This window comes from Mobula hypostoma, chromosome 4 (genome assembly GCF_963921235.1).
Source record: "Mobula hypostoma chromosome 4, sMobHyp1.1, whole genome shotgun sequence".
Lineage (NCBI taxonomy): Eukaryota > Metazoa > Chordata > Chondrichthyes > Myliobatiformes > Myliobatidae > Mobula > Mobula hypostoma.
Window position 1 is genome coordinate 95,279,647 of NC_086100.1, and position 23,536 is coordinate 95,303,182.

General features: G+C 41.8%; 1 protein-coding gene across 1 annotated transcript; it reads left to right on the forward strand.

The window, feature by feature from the left end:
* The first annotated feature begins 18,322 nt into the window (after positions 1–18,322).
* On the forward strand, positions 18,323–23,313 carry polr2d (RNA polymerase II subunit D). Its single transcript, XM_063044995.1, has 4 exons — positions 18,323–18,431; positions 18,836–19,016; positions 20,436–20,531; positions 21,479–23,313. The coding sequence occupies exons 1-4, from the start codon at positions 18,359–18,361 to the stop codon at positions 21,555–21,557; spliced, it is 429 nt and encodes a 142-aa protein (XP_062901065.1). The 5' UTR covers positions 18,323–18,358; the 3' UTR covers positions 21,558–23,313.
* The last annotated feature ends 223 nt before the right edge of the window (positions 23,314–23,536 follow it).

Below are 23,536 nucleotides of genomic sequence, written 5' to 3' on the forward strand. Positions count from 1 at the left end.
CAGGCAGCCTAGTGCCTTCAGTGGCCTCGTTTCATGCCCCCTCCAGTGTAGACCCAAACACTATAATATCATCCAAGTACACCAGTACCTCCCGATAGTTTACGTCCCCAACAGCCTTCTCCATGACACATTGAAAAGTAGCTGGTGCTCCTGATATACCCTGGGGCATCCTTTCAAACTAAAAGAATCCAAGTGGACATATAAATGCTGGCTTCTCTTTATCAGCTTCACACATGGGAGTCTGATAATATTCACTCTTTAGATCCAACACACAGAACTATTTTGCTCCACTCAGGCAGGCCAGAGCATCCTCGATCAATGCAACAGTATATTGGTGTGGGACTTTATGTCGTTTCAGTGTCTGATAGTCAACACGCATTTGTACCTTCCCATTCTTCTCGCTCAGCACCACTATGGGTGACGCATAGGAACTCCTTGATTCAGTGATAGTGCCAGCTTCCTTCAGTTTTAGCAGGTGCTGCTGGACATCTTGGACCTCCACTGGTGCTAACCATCGAGACTTCCTAAAGGGGTGTCCTCTGTCACTCAAATAGTGTGGTGAGTTTTCTTGGAACAACCCACATCAAACTTGTCAGTAGAAAAGACATCTTTGAGCTTCAGCATCCTGTCTGTTAGTCTTCTTTTCCATTCCTCAAATACTGGAGAGTCATCAAAGTTGAATGACTTTGCTGTTAACTTTCCCAATCCAGGAAATTGTCTCTCTCCTGGTTTTCTCACCAGAAAACTAGGTATTACGGTCACCAGGAAAGGATGTGCCATTGGCATCCCACGTCTGAGGGTGACCTCTCTCTCAAGGGTTTCTGATAATCACTATCATCCTGTTTACGTGTACAGCCAAAGCTTTCTGCTGTTCAGGTCCACCAGCATTATAGCAGCTAAGCACGACCCTTTATCATGATCCTTTGGAGCATCCACCAGCAAGGCCTCAGCATCAGGCATTCCAGGGAATCTGGGCTTTCCCACCACTCAAGCTACTTCCTCAGGATGTGACATGACAAGTTTGGACAGGGTGTACCATATAGTTCCTCGTTTATGCGCAATCATCCTGCTTAGGAGGAACTTGTACCTTCTCAAAAACAGCTCTGGACGCTGGGTGGATAGACAAGATTTTCAAAAAATTCTCTCCATTTCTCTCCTTGCGTGCTCCCATAGACCCTCTCACAATGGGACTATTTGTTTCCACAATAATGGAAGCTTCACCTTTTTCAACCAGATCCAGAAAAACCAACATTAATATATCAAAGGTCTCAGCTACTCCAATATCTGCTTCCAAAGACTCCGGCTTTAATGACAAGTAACTATTATATGGGTAATCTACAGTACCAAGGCCCCAATTTCTAGGACATTGAGTGGCATCAATGGTAAATGTGTCAAATACAATTGTAAAAGGATCTGTAGAGTTGAGTAACCTGAGAACCTGTGTCAAGTATGGCTCTAGCATAAATACCCTCAATCTATATGGATATACTCAAACTTGGTCCCACTAAGCCCTCAGGAACAGGGTCTTGCACTTTAGTGTTTCCCTTGATACATTGATTAGAACATATTCTCTCCAAAATGCCAAGCTGCTCCCTCTAGTCTGAAAATGTAGACAGAGAGTTCCTCCCCTTTCTTCTGGAATGTGTGCCGAAACCTCATCATAAGCTCTGTCATGCCAAAAACATTTTCTAACACTTGCATGTAGTCCAAGGACATGACCAACGGGTTTTTAGCCTTTAGGGACCTCACCACCTCAGCAGCTGGATGCCTCCTCCACCCAAGTCTCATATTCTTCTTCCCCATCGGAGGTAGGCTTGACTCTAGAGAGTATTCTCAGCCTCTGATAACTTTGGTTCTCTGCAGGTATGCTTTGGCATTTATCGGCTAGTGATATAATTACCGAAGCCAGCTCAGAATTCCATCAACCACCTGAGGACCCATTAGACCTTTCACATCAGACAACCCCTTTCCCTCACTTCGCAAAACTGAGAAGAACTTGTCTTCACCCTCAGCTACAGGCAACTTGTATTTAAGTCTTCACCCTCAACTACATTCCCCACTTCTCTAAAAATATGGACTGCCCATTGCCCCACCTCTCCAGGTTCTCTTAACGTATCAGGCAGTGCAACTTCAGTTACATCACTGTTTTCTGGGCTAACATGACATCCTTACTAGCCAATTGGTCAAAATGCCATTCAACCAGCGTAACTTTCCCAATACTTTTATAGAACTCAGCACTCTGAGCAGTCTGTTGGGACTTTGAATATACACCCTGCTCAGAACACAACCATTGTTTATGGATAACCTCTTAGAATTACACCAAACATTTACCTCTGCGGCGTCCATAATAATGTACAGTGATTACTTTCCCCGACACTAGCTTAAACACTGACTTAAACACACAAACCACTTAATCAATCCTTAACCAGCATTCACAGAGCATTCAAATCCCGGATGAGCCCCCACAAATGTAACCCCCTTACCAGAGCTGGTATGCCAGCTTGGCTCTTTAGCTAACTCTGCTAACAGCCATGTGACTCAGCAGTGAGCAGGCCACCTTTCTAAACAATATACTATATGTCCAGGGACAGTATGATTTGGTGATCAATCAAACAGGAAAGTTGGGAATTCTGATTAAAGAAACCTCAATTTAAGTGAATGCTGTGTGAGTACTGGCCGTACACAATTATCAGTTGCCAGAAATAACAGATCGTACACCACATAAAATTATAAAGAAAGTATATTTACCAATTTCAGCGTTATCAAACAGTTAATAGGAAACAGAAAAAAAATTAAAGGGCCCAGTACAATTAAACCAGTCTAAATGAGCATATCAATGTTGGAGCTCATGTCTGTAATGGTCGAGTGTACTGCTTTACTTGCTGTGCTGAATTCTCGTCACCAGTCACAGGTAAAACTTCCCTTCTTCGTCTTGTGAAACATTCCTTGCATCAAGGTCTTTCCTTCAAATAGGATCCTCCAGGTGTGTTCCCTGATCCTCTCCTCTCTACATCTCCCTCCAAAAGACCACAAAACCAACTACTATCCATCAGAAATCTCTCTTCACCCTGCTTTCTCTAGAACCTCCTCTCCATCCTACCATCCTGATTGGTTGACACAACATTCCTAAACACTTTCACCAGAAATTTTAAACAGGGTATTACACATTCAAAATGTTGCTGAACTTCATGTGCCACTCATTCTTCATCTTGATCTTTTCTTGAAGGCTTAAATCAACCACAGACAAAGGGGAAAACAATGGAGAAGTGGCAGAAAAGGGTACATTGGGACCATATTTCACATTAATCAACCCAAGATTTTGTACCCATTCATTTCCCATCCACCCAAGAATGAAGACCTTACCAATGCAGTACTCCCAACACTCTACTATTGTTGCCAATATTGTATGATCAACTTTATGTCCTCTTATACTAACCCAATAAACCATTGCTAACTGTAGCCTGCATAGATATAAGGGTACTTTACCCATTTCTACTAGTAATGCTGAAATTGGGGATGATTTAATTGCACTACAACATAATCTTAATGCTTGAACTCAAACTTTATATAGGGGCTTTAGGACTGCTGGTGAGGCTAATCCATAAGCAACTCATTCATAATCAAAGACAGATCTGAGTAAAACAATATACTTTTGTTTATGTGACCTTCTACTCGCACCCCGATCACAGTAAGGGCTTTTTTACACTTCTCTAGAATTTTATTCACATGCATCTTCCATGTGTCCGTCCATATACCTAGAAACTTTACTACTGACTCTTGTTCAAGAGATTTGTCTTGTAACTTGAGATCAGAATCAGGTGACGTGAAATTTGTTAACTTAGCAGAGAGAGAAAAAAAAATAAAATAAAACAATAATAAATAAACAAGTAAATCAATTACAGTATGCGTATTGAATAGATTATTAAAAATGTGCAAAAACAGAAATACTGTATATTAAAAAAGTGAGGTAGTGTCCAAAGCTTCAATGTATATTTAGGAATCGGATGGCAGAGGGGAAGAAGCTGTTCCTGAATCACTGAGTGTGTGCCTTCAGGCTTCTGTATCTCCTACCCGATGGTAGCAGTGAGAAAAGTGCATGCCCTGGCTGCCGGAGGTCTTTAATAATGGACACTGCCTTTCTGAGACACCACTTCCTAAAGATGTCCTGGGTACTTTGTAGGCTAGTGCCCGAGATAGAGCTGACTAGATTTACAACCTTCTGCAGCTTCTTTTGGTCCTGTGTAGTAGCCACTCCATATCAGACAGTGATGCAGCCTGTCAGAATGCTCTCCACAGTACAATATAGAAGTTTTTGGCATGTATTTGTTGACATGCCAAACCGCTTCAAACTCCTAATGAAGTATAGCCGCTGTCTTGCCTTCTTTATAACTACATCAATATGTTGGGACCAGGTTGGATCCTCAGAGATCTTGACACCCAGGAACTTGAAGCTGCTCACTCTCTCCACTTCTGATCCCTCTGTGAGGATTGGTATGTGTTCCTTCGTCTTACCCTTCCTGAAGTCCACAATCAGCTCTTTTGTCTTACTGACATTGAGTGCCAGGTTGTTGCTGCGGTACCATTTCACTAGTTAGCATCTCTCATTCCTGTACACCCTCTTGTCACCACCTGAGACTCTACCAACAATGGTTGTGTTGTCAGCAAATTTGTAGATGGTATTTGAGCTATGCCGAGCAACACAGTCATGTATATACAGAGAGTAGAGCAGTGGGCTAAGCACACAACCTGAGGCGCACCAGTGTTGATGGTCAGCAAGGAGGATATGTTATAACCAATCTGCACAGATTGTGGTCTTCTGGTTAGGAAGTCGAGGATCCAATTGCAGAGAGAGGTACAGAGGCCCAGATTCTGTAACTTCTCCATCAGGATTGTGGGAATGATGGTATTAAATGCTGAGCTCTAGTCAATGAACAGCATCCTGACGTAGGTGTTTGTGTTGTCTAGGTAGTCTAAAGCCGTGTGGAGAGCCATTGAGATTGCGTCTGCTATTGACCTATTGTGGTGATAGGCAAATTGCAATGGGTCCAGGTCCTTGCTGAGGCAGGAGTTCAGTCTAATCATAACCAACCTCTCAAAGCCTTTCATCACTGTCGATGTGAGTGCTACTGGGTGATAGTCGTTAAGGCAGGCCACATTATTCTTTTTTGGCACTGGTATAATTGTTGCCTTTTTAAAACAAGTGGGAACTTCCGCCCATAGCAGTGAGAGGTTGAAAATCGATTGTGGGTGTAATTTTCTTCTTAGAAAAACAAATAATTTGAGCCTTTGCAACAGAAATTTTAAACCACCACTGACATCGCCATTCTTCAACTTCATTAATAGCTGCCTGCATTTTCCTAACTATATAATTTATACTCTTGCCTGTTTCCACACTGCACTATCGTCCGCATCTAATGATTTGGAAATGTCTGAGCCAACATTTAAGAAAATATCATTAATCATAACATTAAAAAGGAGTGAGCTGCACACTCTCCCAGTGGAGACCTATTCTCTATCTTGGAGAATGATAGTCCCACCCTTCCTATCACATAAAAAATATTGAATCCAGTTGAACATTCTACCACCTATTCCCACATATTATAGTTTAAACAGCAACCTTTGTGTCCATAACCTACTGTAAACTTTTACTACATCAAAAAAACTGCTATCACTGATTCCTTCTTAACTTGGGCCTTACGAACATCAGATTCCAAACTGAACACTGAGTCCATGGTTATTCTCCCTTTAAAAAAAATCTAGATTGGTATACAACTACATTTCCACTACTTCCCACAAAATAAGAAGCCTTGCTATAACCTTTATCTTACATAAATGCGAATATAGCAAAATAGTTCGGTAATTGATTGATCCTTACGAGGTTTCAATGTATGGATAATAACTGCTGATTTCCAGTAGCAGGAATGCACCCTTCAACCCATATTGTGATAAAGAATTTCAAAACTAACATGTTTACTTAGTTTTAAACTCTAAAGTTTAGAGTCTGATAATCACATAAACATATTACAACAAATATTATTTTTTCCAGGTGATGTATGACGAACACCATTAATAGCCCTTTTAAGTTCAGACAAGGTAAATTCGACATCCAAGCAGAAACTAGAACATTCTTTTTCTCGGCAATCTGAGGATTGCTTGCCAAAGCTGCTTTGCTCTGAGGCCTCTCTTCTTTACTTAAATTAACCAAACTATGTACTCTGACATCACTGACATATGTTTTTGCTAATAACACTGCTTTTTCAGAATCAGTAACTGCACCCTCCTCCCCACTGAGCAAAACTGATAATGCGTCGAATTTTCTAAGTCCCTCACCCCCCATTTTCAGTATTATACCCCAAACTTCCCCTACCTGGATCTCTTTCCCAATGCCATCACAGAACATTTTCCAACATATTTTCTTTGCCCTTCTGACTAGTTTTCTAACTGTAGCTTGAGCTCTTTTATATTGTATGAAAAATGAATAAGAGTAACACTGTGTAACTTTTCTAAAAGCTCTATGCCACTCCTTCACAGCTCTTTTACAGTCATCCATCCTCCAGGGAACATCTCTCCTTTTATTCTTGTTAGATGATCTGGGAATTGATTCCTTAGTTATTTATTGAGTTGAGTATAGAGCATTATAAATTGTTGCTCATCTTGATATCTTCCAAAAGCAAATGATCAGGAAATCCACTTTCACATAAATCATCAAATACATCCCAACTAGCCTTTTTAAAATTCCATCCAGGAATGAGGGATCCTTTCCTCAGATACACATCTATTCCCATTCCACAGATAATGGGAAAATAATCACTCCCCACTGTTGTATATTATACACTTCCCAGTTACACACATTTGCTATATCCTCAAATACCAGTGTAAGGCCTATAGCAGAAACAATGTTGTTAAACAGATTTATCCTTCTACTCCTACCATCATTCAAGCACACCAAACACTTTTCTTCCAAAAAGTCTCCCACCACCGTCCTATTCACATTTGTGTCACTACAACCCCACAAAACCATAATGAGCATTCAAATCTCCACACCATACACCCACAATTCAACCCACACTTTCCAATATATCAGCTGTTAACCTTTCACAAGGATTATAAAAATTATTATTTGTACTTTACCATTCTTTCCCCAAATTTCAACTACAATTGACTCATAAACAACCCCAATTTCCAAGACACTGTGCTATCCCACTTCTGACAAAGGTAGCCACTCCTCCTCAATTGCCCATTTTCTGATCGTGTCTTATATCAACATAAACTCCTATCTTAAAACTTAGACAAGATTTCAACCAGATTCCCTGTACACATATAATATCAGGTTTATTAGTCAAATTTTGAATAAATTTCAAAACTTTTGACCTTTATCTAGCAGGCTTCTAGCATTCCATTGTAAGATTGGAAAAACCAATACCAACCCTTCTTTGAAGTCTGAACATTATTTACCTGGTAATGTATCTTTAAAATCTTCTAGAGTTAAGTCTTTTATCTTCAGATGTTTTTCTGCAGCTTTTATGATAATTTTAATTTCTCTCCTACTTCTAGCTTGTGGTGTACAATGTACCACATCTGCCATGAAAGGGACTAACTTTAGTTTATAAACAGTCAGAAAATACTTCATCATATGATCATGCACTTTAATCTACCTGTATTCTGGATATTAATAGGTCTCATTGACACTGTCTTCTGTACTTTCTGCAGAGCCTCTGTATACGATATGCCCATTTCCACGTGAACACACTGCACTTCCACAGCTTTCTGATATGTAGGACACCCTACATAGGCAGAGCTATGTTCTCCTTCACAGTTGCTATAATTTAACCTAACATTTTCTCCACAATTGCCATCATTATGTTCTCCACATATACAACATTGTGTTTTACCCTTACATACAGCTGCTATATGACCAACCTTCTGGCATTGAAGACATCTCAGAGGGGATGGCACATAGACTTGAAACGAATAACCCATATCACCTAAATTTCCCCACACAGCAACTATTTCCCCATCAAATTTAATTAACACCTGATAAATTATCTGTTCTTACTCCACCATGAAACCCTTTTAAACATTTAGGGTCCACAAGTTTTCCCCTGACTAAATTATTTTTAACTTGGTGCACAGATACATCAAGGCACTCGAGATTACTCCCCAAAGCCACTGTCATTCACTATAATTTCTTGGGTGTTGCTTTCCTTCTCTCCACAGCTTTTAACCCCAAAGCTTTCTCACATTGCTTACTACCTTTATAAAATACTGAGAGTGTTCCATCTCTTAAAGGCTTTGTGCACAGAATACCTCCTAATGCTTTTTCAGATCCTTAGTTAATTTGATTAGATTGGTATCAGAAACAGGTCCACATTCAAAACACAACAAAACCTTAAACTCTGCCTTCCTTCTTTTATTTAAATCCAGATTACTCTCATCATCTCAGGATGATAAGATACCACAATCCTCAATCAGCAGCTAATTTTCCCATTTCCCAGAAACCTGCCATTTTCCTTCCTCTATACAACTCCAATCACCCAATACTACCTCCCATTCTTTCTGGACACCAGACCCAACAAGTTCCCCTCCACCACCACTCTCCTCCGTCTGGTGGAACTGGTCCTCACACTCAATAATTTCTCCTTTGGCCCCTCCTACTATTCTTGCCTTTTTGTTGGCTACGTGGAACAGTCCACTGCCCAACTTTTCCTGTGCTATGTTGATAACTGTGTTAGTGCTGCTTCCTGCACCCATGCTGTGCACTTCAACTTCATCAACTTTGCCTCCAACTTCCAACCTGCCCTCAAATTTAGCTGGCCCATTTCCAACAGCACCCTCCCCCTTCTCAATCTCTCTGATTCTATCTCTGGAGACAGTTTATAAACCCGCTGATTCTCACAGCCACCTTGATCATACCATACATCTTCCCACCCTGACACTTACTTGTAAAAATGCCATCTCCTTCTCTCAATTCCTCCATCTCCAATGCATGTTACTCATGGGTGTTACTCTGGTTGGCAATCAGTGGTAAGTGGTGTGCTGCAGGGGTCGGTGCTGGGCCCACAACTTTTCACAATATACATTAACAATCTGGAAGAGGGGACTGAGTGTAGTGTATCTAAGTTTCCTGATTATACTAAATTGAGTGGAAAAGCAAATTGTGCAGAAGATACGGAGATTCTGCAGAGAGATATAGATAGAGTAAGTGAATCTAGCAGATGGAGTACAATGTTGGTAAATGTGAGGTCATCCACTTTGGAAGGAAAAATGGAAGATCAGATTATTATTTGAATGGTAAAAAAATGCAGCCTGCTGATGTGCAGAGGGACGTGGGAGTACTTGTGCATGAATCACAAAAGGTTGGTTTGCAGGTGCAGCAGCCTATCAAGGCAAATGGAATGTTGGCATTCATTGCTAGAGGGATTGAATTTAAGAGCAGGGAGGTTATGTTAGAACATAGGACATAGAATAGTACAGCACAGTACAGGCCCTTCGGCCCACAATGTTGTGCCGACCCTCAAACCCTGCCTCCCATATAAGCCCCCACCTTAGATTCCTCCATATACCTGCTAATAGTCTCTTAAACTTCACTAGTGTATCTGCCTCCACCACTGACTCGGGCAGTGCATTCCACGCACCAACCACTCTCTGAGTAAAAAACCTTCCTCTAATATCTTGAACTTCCCACCCCTTACCTTAAAGCCATGTCCTCTTGTATTGAGCAGTGGTGCCCTGGGGAAGAGGTGCTGGCTATCCACTCTATCTATTCCTCTTATTATCTTGTACACCTCTATCATGTCTCCTCTCATCCTCCTTCTCTCAAAAGAGTAAAGCCCTAGCTCCCTTAATCTCTGATCATAATGCATACTTTCTAAACCAGGCAGTATCCTGGTGAATCTCCTCTGTACCCTTTCCAATGCTTCCACATCCTTCGTTATAGTGAGGTGACCAGAACTGGACACAGTACTCCAAGTGTGGCCTAACCAGAGTTTTACAGAGCTGCATCGTTACATCGTGACTCTTAAACTCTATCCCTCGACTTATGAAAGCTAACCCCCCATAAGCTTTCTTAACTACTCTATCCACCTGTGAGACAACTTTCATGGATCTGTGGACATGTATCCCGAGATCTCTCTGCTCCTCCACACTACCAAGTATCCTGCCATTTACTTTGTACTTTGCCTTGGAGTTTGTCCTTTCAAAGTGTACCACCTCTCACTTCTCCGGGTTGAACTCCATCTGCTACTTCTCAGCCCACTTCTGCATCCTATCAATGTCTCTCTGCAATATTTGACAATCCTCTACACTAACTACAACACCACCAACCTTTGTGTCATCTGCAAACTTGCCAGCCCACCCTTCTACCCCCATATCCATTTTAATAAAAATCACGAAAAGTAGTGGTCCCAGAACAGATCCTTGTGGGACACCACTAGTCACAATCCTCTAATCTGAATGTCCTCCCTCCACCACCACCCTCTGTCTTCTGCAGGCAAGCCAATTCTGAATCCACCTGGCCAAACTTCCCTGGATCCCATGCCTTCTAACTTTCTGAATAAGCCTACCGTGTGGAACCTTGTCAAATGCCTTACTAAAATCCATATAGATCACATCCATTGCACTACCCTCATCTATATGCCTGGTCACCTCCTCAAAGAACTCTATCAGGCTTGTTAGACACGATCTGCCCTTCACAAAGCCATGCTGACTGTCCCTGATCAGACCATGATTCTCTAAATGCCTATAGATCCTATCTCTAAGAATCTTTTCCAACAGCTTTCCCACCACAGACGTAAGGCTCACTGGTCTATAATTACCCGGACTATCCCTACTACCTTTATTGAACAAGGGAACAACATTCGCCTCCCTCCAATCCTCCGGTACCATTCCCGTGGACAACGAGGACATAAAGATCCTAGCCAGAGGCTCAGCAATCTCTTCTCTCGCCTTGTGGAGCAGCCTGGGGAATATTCCGTCAGGCCCCGGGGACTTACCTGTCCTAATGTATTTTAACAACTCCAACACCTCCTCTCCCTTAATATCAACATGCTCCAGAACATCAACCTCACTCATATTGTCCTCACCATCATCAAGTTCCCTCTCATTGGTGAATACCGAAGAGAAGTATTCATTGAGGACCTCGCTCACTTCCACAGCCTCCAGACACATCTTCCCACCTTTATCTCTAATCGGTTCTACCTTCACACCTGTCATCCTTTTTTTCTTCACATAATTGAAGAATGCCTTGGGGTTTTCCTTTACCCTACTCGCCAAGGCCTTCTCATGCCCCCTTCTTGCTCTTCTCAGCCCCTTCTTAAGCTCCTTTCTTGCTTCCCTATATTCCTCAATAGACCCATCTGATCCTTGCTTCCTAAACCTCATGTATGCTGCCTTCTTCCACCTGACTAGATTTTCCACCTCACTTGTCACCCATGGTTCCTTCACCCTACCATTCTTTATCTTCCTCACCAGGACAAATTTATCCCTTACATCCCGCAAGAGATCTCTAAACATCGACCACATGTCCATAGTACATTTCCCTGCAAAAACATCATCCCAATTCACACCCGCAAGTTCTGACCTTATAGCCTCATAATTTGCCTTTCCCCAATTAAAAATTTTCCTGTCCTCTTTGATTCTATCCTTTTCCATGATAATGCTAAAGGCCAGGGAGCGGTGGTCACTGTCCCCCAGATGCTCACCCACTGAGAGATCTGTGACCTGACCTGGTTCATTACCTAGTACTAGATCTAGTATGGCATTCCCCCTGGTCAGCCTGTCCACATACTGTGACAGGAATCCGTCCTGGACACACTTAACAAACTCTGCCCCATCTAAACCCTTGGAACTAATCAGGTGCCAATCAATATTAGGGAAGTTAAAGTCACCCATGATAACAACCCTGTTATTTTTGCACCTTTCCAAAATCTGCCTCCCAATCTGCTCCTCTGTATCTCTGCTGCTACCAGGGGGCCTATAGAATACCCCCAGTAGAGTAACTGCTCCCTTTCTGTTCCTGACTTCCACCCATATTGACTCAAAAGAGGATCCTGCTACATTACCCACCCTTGCAACTGTACAGGGTACTGGTGAGGCCACACCTGGAATACTGCATGCAGTTCCGATCTCCTGATTTGAGGAAGGATATACTGGCTTTGGAAGCAGTGCAGAGGTGATTCACCAGGTTGATTCCAGAGATGAGGGGGTTAGACTATGAGAAGAGATTGAGTTGCCTGGGACTGAAATCACTGGAATTCAGAAGAATGAGAGGGGATCTTATAGAAACATACAAAATTATGAAAGGGATAGGTAAGGTGGAGGCAGGAAAGTTGTTTCCACTGGTAGTTGAGACCAGGGCTAGGGAACATAGCCTCAGGATTTGGGGAAGTATATTTAGGACAGAGATGAGGAGGAACTGCTTTTTCCAGAGAGTGGTGAATCGATGGGATTCTCTGCCCAATGAAGCAGTGGAAGCTACCTCAGTAAATATATTTAAGACAAGGTTGGATAAATTTTTACATAGTAAGGGAATTAAAGTTTATGGCGAAAAGGCAGGCAGGTGGAGATGTGTCCATGGCTAGATCAGCAAAGACCTTATTGAATGGCGGAGCAGGCTTGACGGGCCAGATGGCCTACTCTTGCTCCTACTTCTTATGTTCTTATGCATCTGCTCTCAGGATGAGCCTTTTCATTCCAGAACTGGAATGCTTGTCAGAGAAAATATTACTGCAGTGCTCTGGCAGGATAGATTAGAGGGCTCGTCTAAGGAGGCTATTTGGGTGGAACTGAGGAATGGGAAAGGTGTAGTAACACTTATAGGGGTGTAGTATAGACCACCTGATGGGGAGTGAGAAGTGGAGGAGCAAATTTGTAAGGAGATAGCAGATATTTGTAGTAAGCACAAGGTTGTGATTGTGGGAGATTTTAATTTTCCACACAGAGACTGGGAAGCCCATACTGTAAAAGGGCTGGATGGTTTGGAGTTTGTAAAATGTGTGCAGGATAGTTTTTTGCAGCAATACATAGAGGTACCAACTAGAGAAGGGGCAGTGTGGATCTCCTGTTAGGGAATGAGATAGATCAGGTGACGGAGGTATGTGTTGGGGAGCACATCGGGTCCAGTGAGCACAATGCCATTAGTTTCAATATAATTGTGGAGAAGGGTAGGTCTGGACCAAGGGTTGAGATTTTTGATTGGAGAAAGGCTAACTTTGAGGAGATGTGAAAGGATTTAGAAGGAGTGGATTGGGACAAATTGTTTTATGGGAAGGATGTAATAGAGAAATGGAGGTCATTTAAAGGTGAAATTTTGAGGGCACAGAATCTTTATGTTCCTGTTAGGTTGAAAGGAAAGGTTAAAAGTTTGAGAGAGCCATGGTTTTCAAGGGATATTGGAAACTTGGTTCGGAAAAAGAGAGATATCTACAATAAATATAGGCAGCATGGAGTAAATGAGGTGTTCGAGGAATATAAAGAATGTGAAAAGAATCTTAAGAAAGAAATTAGAAGAGCTAAAAGAAGATTAGCGGTTGCTTTGGCAAGTAAGGTGAAAATAAATCCAAAGGGTTTCTACTGTTATATTAATAGCAAAAGGATAAAATTGGTTCCTTAGAGAATCAGATTGGACAGCTATGTGTGGAGCCAAAAGAGATGGGGGAGATTTTGAACAATTTCTTTTCTTCGGTATTCACTAAGGAGAAGGATATTGAATTGTGTAAGGTAGAGGAAACAGGTAGGGAAGTTATGGAAACTATGATGATTAAAGAAGAGGAAGTACTGGCACTTTTAAGGAATATAAAAGTGGATAAGTCTCCGGGTCCTGATAGGATATTCCCTAGGATCTTGAAGGAAGTTAATGTAGAAATAGCAGGGGCTCTGACAGAAATATTTCAAATGTCATTAGAAATGGGGATGGTGCCTGTATTGGCGTATTGCTCATGTGGTTCCATTGTTTAAAAAGGGTTCTAAAAGTAAACCTAGCAATTATCGGCCTGTGAGTTTGATGTCAGTGGTGGGTAAATTGATGGAAAGTATTCTTAGAGATGGTATATATAATTATCTGGATAGACAGGGTCTGATTAGGAACAGTCAACATGGATTTGTGCATGGAAGGTCATATTTGACAAATCTTATTGAATTTTTTGATGAGGTTACAAAGAAAGTTGACGAGGGTAAAGCGGTGGATGTTGTCTATATGGACTTCAGTAAGGCCTTTGACAAGGTTCCACAAGGAAGGTTAGTTAGGAAGGTTCAATCATTAGGCATTAATATTGAAGTAGTAAAATAGATTCAGCAGTGTCTGGATGGGAGATGCCAGAGCGTAATGGTGGATAACTGTTTGTCAGATTGGAGGCCGGTGACTAGTGGTGTGCCTCAGGGATCTGTACTGTGTCCAATGTTGTTTGTCATATACATTAATGATCTGGACGATGGGGTGGTAAATTGGATGAGTAAGTATGCAGATGATACTAAGATAGGTGGAGTTGTGGATAATGAAGTGGGTTTTCAAAGCTTGCAGAGAGATTTAGGCCAGTTAGAAGAGTGGGCAAAGATGGCAGATGGAGTTTAATACTGATAAATGTGAGGTGCTACATTTTGGTAGGACTAATCAGAATAGGACATACATGGTAAATGGTAGGGCATTGAAGAATGCAGTAGAACAGAGGGATCTAGGATTAATGGTGCATAGTTCCCTGAAGGGGGAATCTCATGTAGATAGGGTGGTGAAGAAAGTTTTTGGTATGCTGACCTTTATAAATCAGAGCATTGAGTATAGGAGTTGGGATGTAATGTTAAAATTGTACAAGGCATTGGTAAGGCCAAATTTGGAGTATTGTGTACAGTTCTGGTCGCCAAATTATAGGAAAGATGTCAACAAAATAGAGAGAGTACAGAGAAGATTTACTATAATGTTACTTGGATTTCAGCACCTAAATTACAGAGAAAGATTGAACAAGTCACGTCTTTATGCTTTGGAGTGTAGAAGGTTGAGGGGGGACTTAATAGAGGTATTTAAAATTATGAGGGGGATAGTTAGAGTTGACGTGGATAGGCTTTTTCCATTGAGAGTAGGGGAGATTCAAACAAGAGGACATGAGTTGAGAATTAGGGGGCAAAAGTTTATGGGTGACATGAGGGGGAACTTCTTTCTTCAGAGAGTGGTAGCTGTGTGGAACGAGCTTCCAGCAGAAGTGGTTGAGGCAGGTTCGATATTGTCATTTAAAGTTAAATTGGATAGCTATATGGACAGGAAAGGAATGGCGGATTATGGGCTGAGTGCACGTTGGTGGGACTAGGTGAGAGTAAGCGTTCAGCATGGATTAGAAGGGCCGAGATGGCCTGTTTTCATGCTGTAATTGTTATATGGTTATATGGTTATAACTAATGAGATGTCCTCCTTCTTCAAAGAAAGGGGCTTTCCTTCCTCTACCATCAAAGCTGCCCTCACCTGCATCTCTTCCGTTTCATGCATGCCTGTCCTCACCCCATCCTCCTGCCACCCCGCCAGGGATAGGGTTCCTCTTGTCATCACCCACCACCCCACCAGCCTCTGCATCCGGCACATAATTCTCTGTAACTTCAGACTGGGCAACCACTTCACTGGGTACCTATGCTCAGAAAAAATGAAATCTCCTGGTGGCCACCCATTTCAATTCTACTTCCCATTCCTATTCTGACATGTCAGTCCATGGCCTCCTCTACTGCAGCGATGAGGTCACACTCAGGTTCTGTCCTCTCCTGTCAGATTCCTCCTCCAGCCCTTTATCTCTTCATAGGGCTTTACTTCACCTATCTTGTTCTTTTCGTTCTCCTCCTCCCACCTTCTTACTCTGACTTCTCATCTCTTTCTCCATTCCTGATGGAGGGTCTCAGCCTGAAATGTCAACTGTTTACTCTCTTCTGTAGATGCTGTCTGGGTTGCTGAGTTCCTCCAGCATTTTGTGTGTATTATTTTGGTTTTCGGCATCTGTAGATTTTCTCTTGTTTGTGATTCAACCATCTCCCATTTGCTATTTCTATTGCTTCCTGCCATCTCTATCCCCACTTCCTACCTGAGAGAAAACTCCCAATAGCAGGCTCAGTCCTTTGCTCCAACCCCTTCTTCTTTAGTGCAAATGATGGCTTGCACGTATCAGGAAGGTACATTAACACCACCTATCATAATTGAGTATGTCGGGAGCCATAATGGGGATCAGATCTCGCCTTCCAAACCTGTTTTAATTAAAAAGTTCACCAGGGCCCAACATCACTTAACCGTCTCTGCCTCAGGTGGCAGAACACCCTGCAAACTGGGCAACCCAGATCTACCCAATGATTGCCTAAACAGCTTCCGACGTTCCAATCAATATTTCTGGCACACCTTGATCATATGTTCCATTCTCTCTGGGACTTTACAAACACCATGCCACCCATCCCCATGCATATCAACAAGTGCCAAAGTGGCGTGCAACCCCCTATGTCCAAACCTCAGTCTCATCAACCACACCTTTTCCCTTTTATTCCTTCCCAAAAGGCACCTCCCCTGAAGTGATGGAATCAAATTGTAATACTACCTTCTTGTCCCACTTCTATCCCACAATTTCTGCCATTTGCCTATCTCAGCCAACCTAATACAAGATCTTGCTTCATACGTTCTCATATTATTTTAAATATCTACTTACTCCAACACCAATCCTGCCAACTGATCTCAACCATGCCCAGCATCCCCTCCCCACTTTCCAATCAACTCCCAGTTTCTTACTTCATCCCACCTTTCCCTACCAACCTGCCTTAACCTGTTACCTTATCCTTCCCCTCCCCCATCATTCTTTATTCCGGCATCTGCCCCTTCCTTTATAGTCCAGGTGAGGTGTCTTGGCCGAAGCACTGGACATTCATTCTTTCCATAGGTGCTGCCTGGCCTGCTGAGTTCCTCCAGCATTTTCTGTATGTTGCTAATGATCTAATGGGAATGGGTACAATACATCCACAGGAATCTCGGATTTTGAACAAAAGATTGGGACATTAACAGACATCCCACCTACCCCCGGAAGTTCCGGGAGTCTCCCGCATATTCATAGCGGCTCCCTGATGCCCGCAAATTATATACAATATCCCGGAAATCGATTTTTTTTGAGAGCGAGTGAGAGGGAGGGAGGGAAGGGGAGGGCGGGAGAGAGAGAGAGAGAGAGAGAGAGAGACAGACACGTAGCGAGAGAGTGAGAGAGCGAGCATCCTGATTGGTCTCTCTTTGTGCTAAGTAGACCTATCAGTTTACTCTGTGGGCAGGCTTTACAGTTGACCACTGTCTCTCTTTCATTGTCCATCAGTTCAGTGTCCTGCAGTGCCATGGCAGAGTGTTCTACAAAAAGAAAATATAAAACATATGTCACCCCAGACTACACTAAAGTGTACCCCTGCCTAATAGGGGTCAAAAATAATGACAGTGTTGCTTGCTGCACCTTTTGCAACAGTGACTTTTCTATTGCCCATGGTGGGTTAAATGACTGTAAAAGACATGTTGAGGTGAGTTTAACAGGTGTCATTCGTTCATTAGCATAGCTAACGTTATTTAAACTAACAACACACATCAAAGTTGCTGGTGAATGCAGCAGGCCAGGCAGCATCTCTAGGAAGAGGTACAGTCGATGTTTCGGGCCCAGACCCTTCGTCAGGATCTCGGCCCGAAACGTCGACTGTACCTCTTACTAGAGATGCTGCCTGGCCTGCTGCGTTCACCAGCAACTTTGATGTGTGTTGCTTGAATTTCCAGCATCTGCAGAATTTCTCGTGTGTGCGATTATTTAAACTAGCTGGCTAGCTGCAAGGGAGCTACTCTATTGATGTCCTACGTGATGAGGCCAAACTCCCTGTAGACTTGCTTAAAGTTGTAATAGAATAAAAAACGACTCCATGATAATATAAGTACATATTTTAATGTCACATTTTCTGCATAAGACAATATAATAAGGATACACTTTATGCTTTCACAGTGCAAGGAAAATTCGCAAAAGAATTAGAAAAGCTATTTGCATTAGCTTTTAGCATTGAGATTGCCAACAAAATACACAACAAGGAATATATGTGTGTGTAAATAGTTTCAATGTGTCATCAAATAACTTGTTGTGTTCTTCCGTAATCAAACGTCCTGTGGAGATCGACAGGGGGAGGGATATGGGGTTGACGGGGGGCGAGGGTGGTGGTGCTACCTCCTTGAAATGAGTTTTTGCGGGGTGGTACGTCTGCATTAACGGAGCAAAGAAAATGTACATGCTGGTTGAAGCCAGCCAAGCGGAGCACTGCAGTCATTCGAAGTGAGCGGCTCCCAGACGTCACCAGTATCACTGACTCTGCGCATGCGTGCTGCCCATTCCGTGTGAAGATGGCGGCGTGCGGCGCCGAGGCCCGAGTGGGAGATGTGGAGGAGGACGCTTCGCAGCTTGTCTTCCCGAAAGGTAGCCGAAGGCGATGGACCCGATACCCAACGAAACCGGGCGACAGCAGCAGGGACACGGGAGGAGGGATGGCAAGGGCCGAGCCGAATTATGGAGATAGTAGAATTTTGCTGCAGCATCATCTCCCCAACACCTACAATCCCCCTCCCGTCTACAAACCAATTCCCTCCGTCCACTCCTCGCCCTACCTCCCCCAATCCCCGTCCCCCTTCGTCCTCTCCCCCAGCTGTGCCCTGTCCTCCAATCCCGCCGATCCCTCTCTTTCCCGAATCCTCCCCCTCCCCCCCCCCCCGTCCTCTCTCTAGACTGGAGAGATTATAGACAACAAAATGTCTTAGAAGTGATTTGATTGGAAAAGTTATTTGTGTTAACATAATTTGGATGAATTTTGTGTTCCCTCTTAGAGTTCGAGAGTTCGGAGACACTGTTGAACTCTGAAGTTCACATGCTGCTGGAACACAGGAAACAGCAGAATGAGAGCGCAGAGGATGAGCAGGAGCTTTCAGAGGTTTTCATGAAAACGTTAAACTACACTGCTAGGTTCAGTCGGTTCAAAAACAGGGAGACCATTGCAAGTGTCAGGAGGTCAGTGTGTAAGCTTTTAGAAGGCTGAATGCCTCATTTACTGAAGTTTGATTTAATTTGTTTTCCCAAAGAACTGGGAGATAGGATGAGATTTGGTCTGCTGCACCCTTATCTGAAACTATATTCTTCATCATTTCTATGTGTTTTTTGTATTTGTACTAATTAGTAAAGTTGCTAATAATTGATTGCAATCGAGGAGTCTTAAAAAGTATGAAGATATCAACCTTACAGTAAAACTTTGGCTACCTGGGACTTTGAGACTTTGCTGGACTGAGAAATTTTCAGGTCTGTGGAGGTTATTTGAACAGCCAAACACATTTTAATTCACTTTATTTAGATATTAATAAAAAATTTTCAGTGAACCTGGTAAGTTTAGAAGGACAGTATGAAATGGATCCCTGGAGATTTTAGAAAGAGTCCAGAAACTGAGGCAATGGTAGTTAACTGGGTGTTCAGAAACAGTGGTGCCAGAGAGTTGGAGGGGAGCACGAGAACTGGGACCCTGATATGGGAAGGGAGCATGGGAATGGGCTGTGGGAAGTCAGGTGGGAGTGCAGGAGCTGGGCTGCTGGTGAGTTGCAGAGCAAAGTAGGAAATATTAACGGGTGAGCTGATTGAGATATTTCCAGATGTTGAAGAGCAGGTTATCTAAGTTTTAATAAGTGTGTAATCGGTACTTCAATATATACAAGTGCACACGATGAAACCTTAGGCTCCCAAGTCGAGCACCAATATCTAAAGTTTAAGTTTTGCTCTTTAATATTGTCACAGTTATGTGACATATTGATCCACCTTCCTTTGTAATTTTGCTTAGTTTGTCACTAAACAAGTAGCTAAAATCTCTTGTTTGTGATTCTCAAGGTGTTACTCCTTCCTACTTAATAACATTCAGTTTTTATCTTCAGAAATTCATCAATTATCCCTAAACTCTTGCATGTACTTATAGTTTCACTTATAGTTTATAGTTTCACAAATAAAGGTGAAGAAATCTAGTTAACTCTATTCTCTCACCCATGCTCAGACAATTATCAAAATTATTTGAACTTTTCATCATTATCTCATCTTGGCTCCAAAGGAATTTTTTTGTTGCTCTGGAAATTGTCTTGACTGAACTTTTAACCAAAGTTGGTTTTGTCATACATAAGTGTTATTCAATTATTGACTTATTTGATTCTGAAAAACGCATGTTGAAGAAGCTTGTATTTGGATAATGTTCGTACTTTGGGAATGAATCATGTACCTGACTTCATAGGATACCTATAAAAATGAAGAGTACAATCAATTCATTTTAATAATTAGAACAATGTGTATGAAGTATTCATGTTTGGTATTTATTCACTCGTTACGTCTAAGCATGCAGTGACAGAACTGAAAAAAGAGTTGATGTAGTGTAGTTTTATTGGAATGCCTTTCTTGCAGTCTGCTGTTACAGAAGAAATTGCACAAATTTGAGCTAGCCAGTCTGGCTAACTTGTGTCCTGAAACAGCTGAAGAGGCCAAAGCTCTTATTCCCAGGTCAGTGTTCTATCTGCTCACATAAGACTGCATAATATACGGATGTTTACAGACTTTAAATTTGCAAATTAATTATCAGCTGTATTTTTAATGAGAATGGTATAACTCTAAACATTCAACTATTAGCTTCTGGATTGTTTTTGCGACGATGATCTTGTGAAAATGGTCAAAATGACAATCAGTGCTTGTTAAGCCATGGTTGGCATCACCCAACTTGAGAATCCTCTTTGGGATGTCACTCTCAAAATGCGGCTAAAGAAAACAAGTTAGACTAGAAGTATTTTCAGAATGGTGAAATTTAAGAGGTGCTTTTTATACATGTGCTTGAATTTCTAAGGACAAGGTTTATGTTCATTCTTTTTGTCTATAAAACATAGTCTGAGTGTTTGCCCTTAAGAAGACTGAGCTCACTGTGGTGCTGTGACTAATTGTGCCAACTTTTGGTATAAATGATGTGATTTTTGTCTTCGGATGATTCATTGATCCTTGTAGAGATAAAATGCTTAAGATAGAAATGAATTAAACACGAAACAGAAGAATACTCAGGATGTCATGTAACATCTGTGCAGAGAGAAACATCTAATCTTTCAAGTTGGCTTTGTATGAAATGGATGGATTTTGTAATAAGGTCTGCAAAGGTTGCAATGTATTCAAAGCAACAAAGCAACACGCAAAATGCTGGAAGAACTCAGCAGGCCAGGAATCATCTACAGAAAAGAGTAGACAGTCGATGTTTCAGGCCAAGATCTTTTATTAGTCCTGGTGAAGGGTCTCTGCATGAAATACTGACTGTCTACTCTTTTTCCGTAGATGCTTCCTGGCCTGCTGAGTTCCTTCAGCATTTTGTTGGTGTTGCTTTGGATTCACAGCATCTGCAGATTTTCTTGTGTTTGCAATATTTTCATATCTTGTCTTTTTCTTCACCCTTCTCCATTTCTTGAACTCAGTCTGGAAGGTCGATTTGAAGACGAAGAGCTGCAGCAGATTCTCGACGACATTCAGACCAAACGAAGCTTTCAGTATTAATATCACTGGCTCCAGTCAATAACTCTTTTCAGTGTTTTTCCATTGGAAATTGGCACTGGTGCTTCACACTAGCACCAAGTTGTTTTAAAAAGTGAAGATGGACAAACTGTGGCTTGAACAGACCAAACAAGTCACACAACCTGAAGACCTGATAATCTGCTGGGTTATTTCTACATCCAAAATCACTTAGTAGCACATTTGACGAGTCCCTGAATGTAAATATACTCTGGAATTGCTAGAGATAAGTTATTTTTTAATTCAGATATCCAGGTGCCCTTGTGTGTCAATTTTCTAACTGTCACTACTGACAAAGTGAAATCTTGTAACTCATTCTCAGCACCCTGGCTCCTTTTTTGTTTCATAGTAGGAATGCACGCAGGCTCCTTGGGGAGAGGTTAAGGCCAACTGTGCTCTTCCCTCACTGACTAAATTCAACTGAGACTGGTTATGGTCTGAAGATTGAACCTGGGGAGCGTGCTTACGTTTGGATGTTGAGGTGAAGGCCTGGTGTCTCAACTCGCTTTCTACAGTTCCATTAAAAAATTGACATAATTTGATGTACTATGTAAATTTGTCTGGCTGTCGTACTGTTTTTCTAAATCTAATTTGCTGTAGATTCTTCACCTCTAGAAATGAAGTGGAAAATGAAAAGAGTTAAATTGGTACTTCTCTTCACAAGTAGTCGTTGAAATAAAACTCCTGTGGAGTTGGTCAAAAAGTTTGCATACTGGAAGTCGTTCAGCCACACAGCTCCATACCAGTGCCTATCCCTTCAGCTTGCTTTTCTAGGTTTGTTTTCCACTTCCCCAAGTGATATTTTACAGTGCCAGTTAACCAACAAGCATGTTTTTGGGAAACAAGACAAAGTCATTGCATGCAGCAGAAGCCCCAGCAGTCAAAAGAAAACATGCAAACTCCACAAAGACGGCACCCATTTATCAGAATGGAACCCAGGTTCCTGGAGCTGTGAAGTGGCAATACGTACTATGGGCTGTGCCTTACATTTTGTACTAGCAATGTTGCTATCTCATCTAACCATTTTAGGACCCATTTTCAAAACCAGCTTTGCAACTGAGTGATTATAAATTAAGGACATTTTATAGGCTTCTGCACACTTTGGCTTTTTTTTGCAGGTAGCAAGCACGTGGTTGAGATCTCAATTCAAATAGTAGCTTACGAGGTGGCAGTTGCGCATCGATCCAAAATATTCAAGTGCTCCAGCTCCTATTTCTGCTTTTTGTATTTGTTCTCTCTGGATTCATAGCCAAGTTCTGCTGATGGCTTTGGGAACAATGGCTCAGTAATAAGTAAACTGTTCAAGTCAGCTGTCAAATCATATTGGCTAAAGGCAATTGTCAAGTCAATGAATGGCAGGGCAAAGAAAATAAATGGACATGAGACTGGGCTGTGGTTGAACAAAAAACTATAAAAAGTGGATTCCATTAAAAAAATAATAAAGTTATTTTGAGCTTGTATGTGTAGCTTATTCTGGGCTGGAGGGAATTGAAAGGGACAGTTATTTAAGTACATAAATGAAAGTAAAGTGGGATCCTTGAGAGGCTCAATTTTTGAATGCTGATGAGCACTTTATGTATTTAGTCGTTTGCTCTTTTGGTGTTCAGTAAAACGATGTTCACATAGTTCACTGTTTGGAGAGAGGGAAAATACTGAAGATGCTGGAAATAAGATGTAAAAAAAAATGTAAGAAATTGCAGACTTGTCACCAACTGTGGCAAAAGAATAATTAAACTGTTTTAGTGCATGATTTATTGTCATCCATTGGCCTATAGTTTTCATTCTGTTTCTCTCCAACAGTATTGCTCGACTAGAATATCTCCAACATTTTCTGCTTTTAGTCTAAAAGATGTGTTATAACCAAGGAAAAACGTTTATTGTCATGTGCAAGAGTATTGCATCAATTTGTACCATGTAGGCTCCAACAAGTAGTGTAATCATGACCAGATAATCTAGTAATTGAG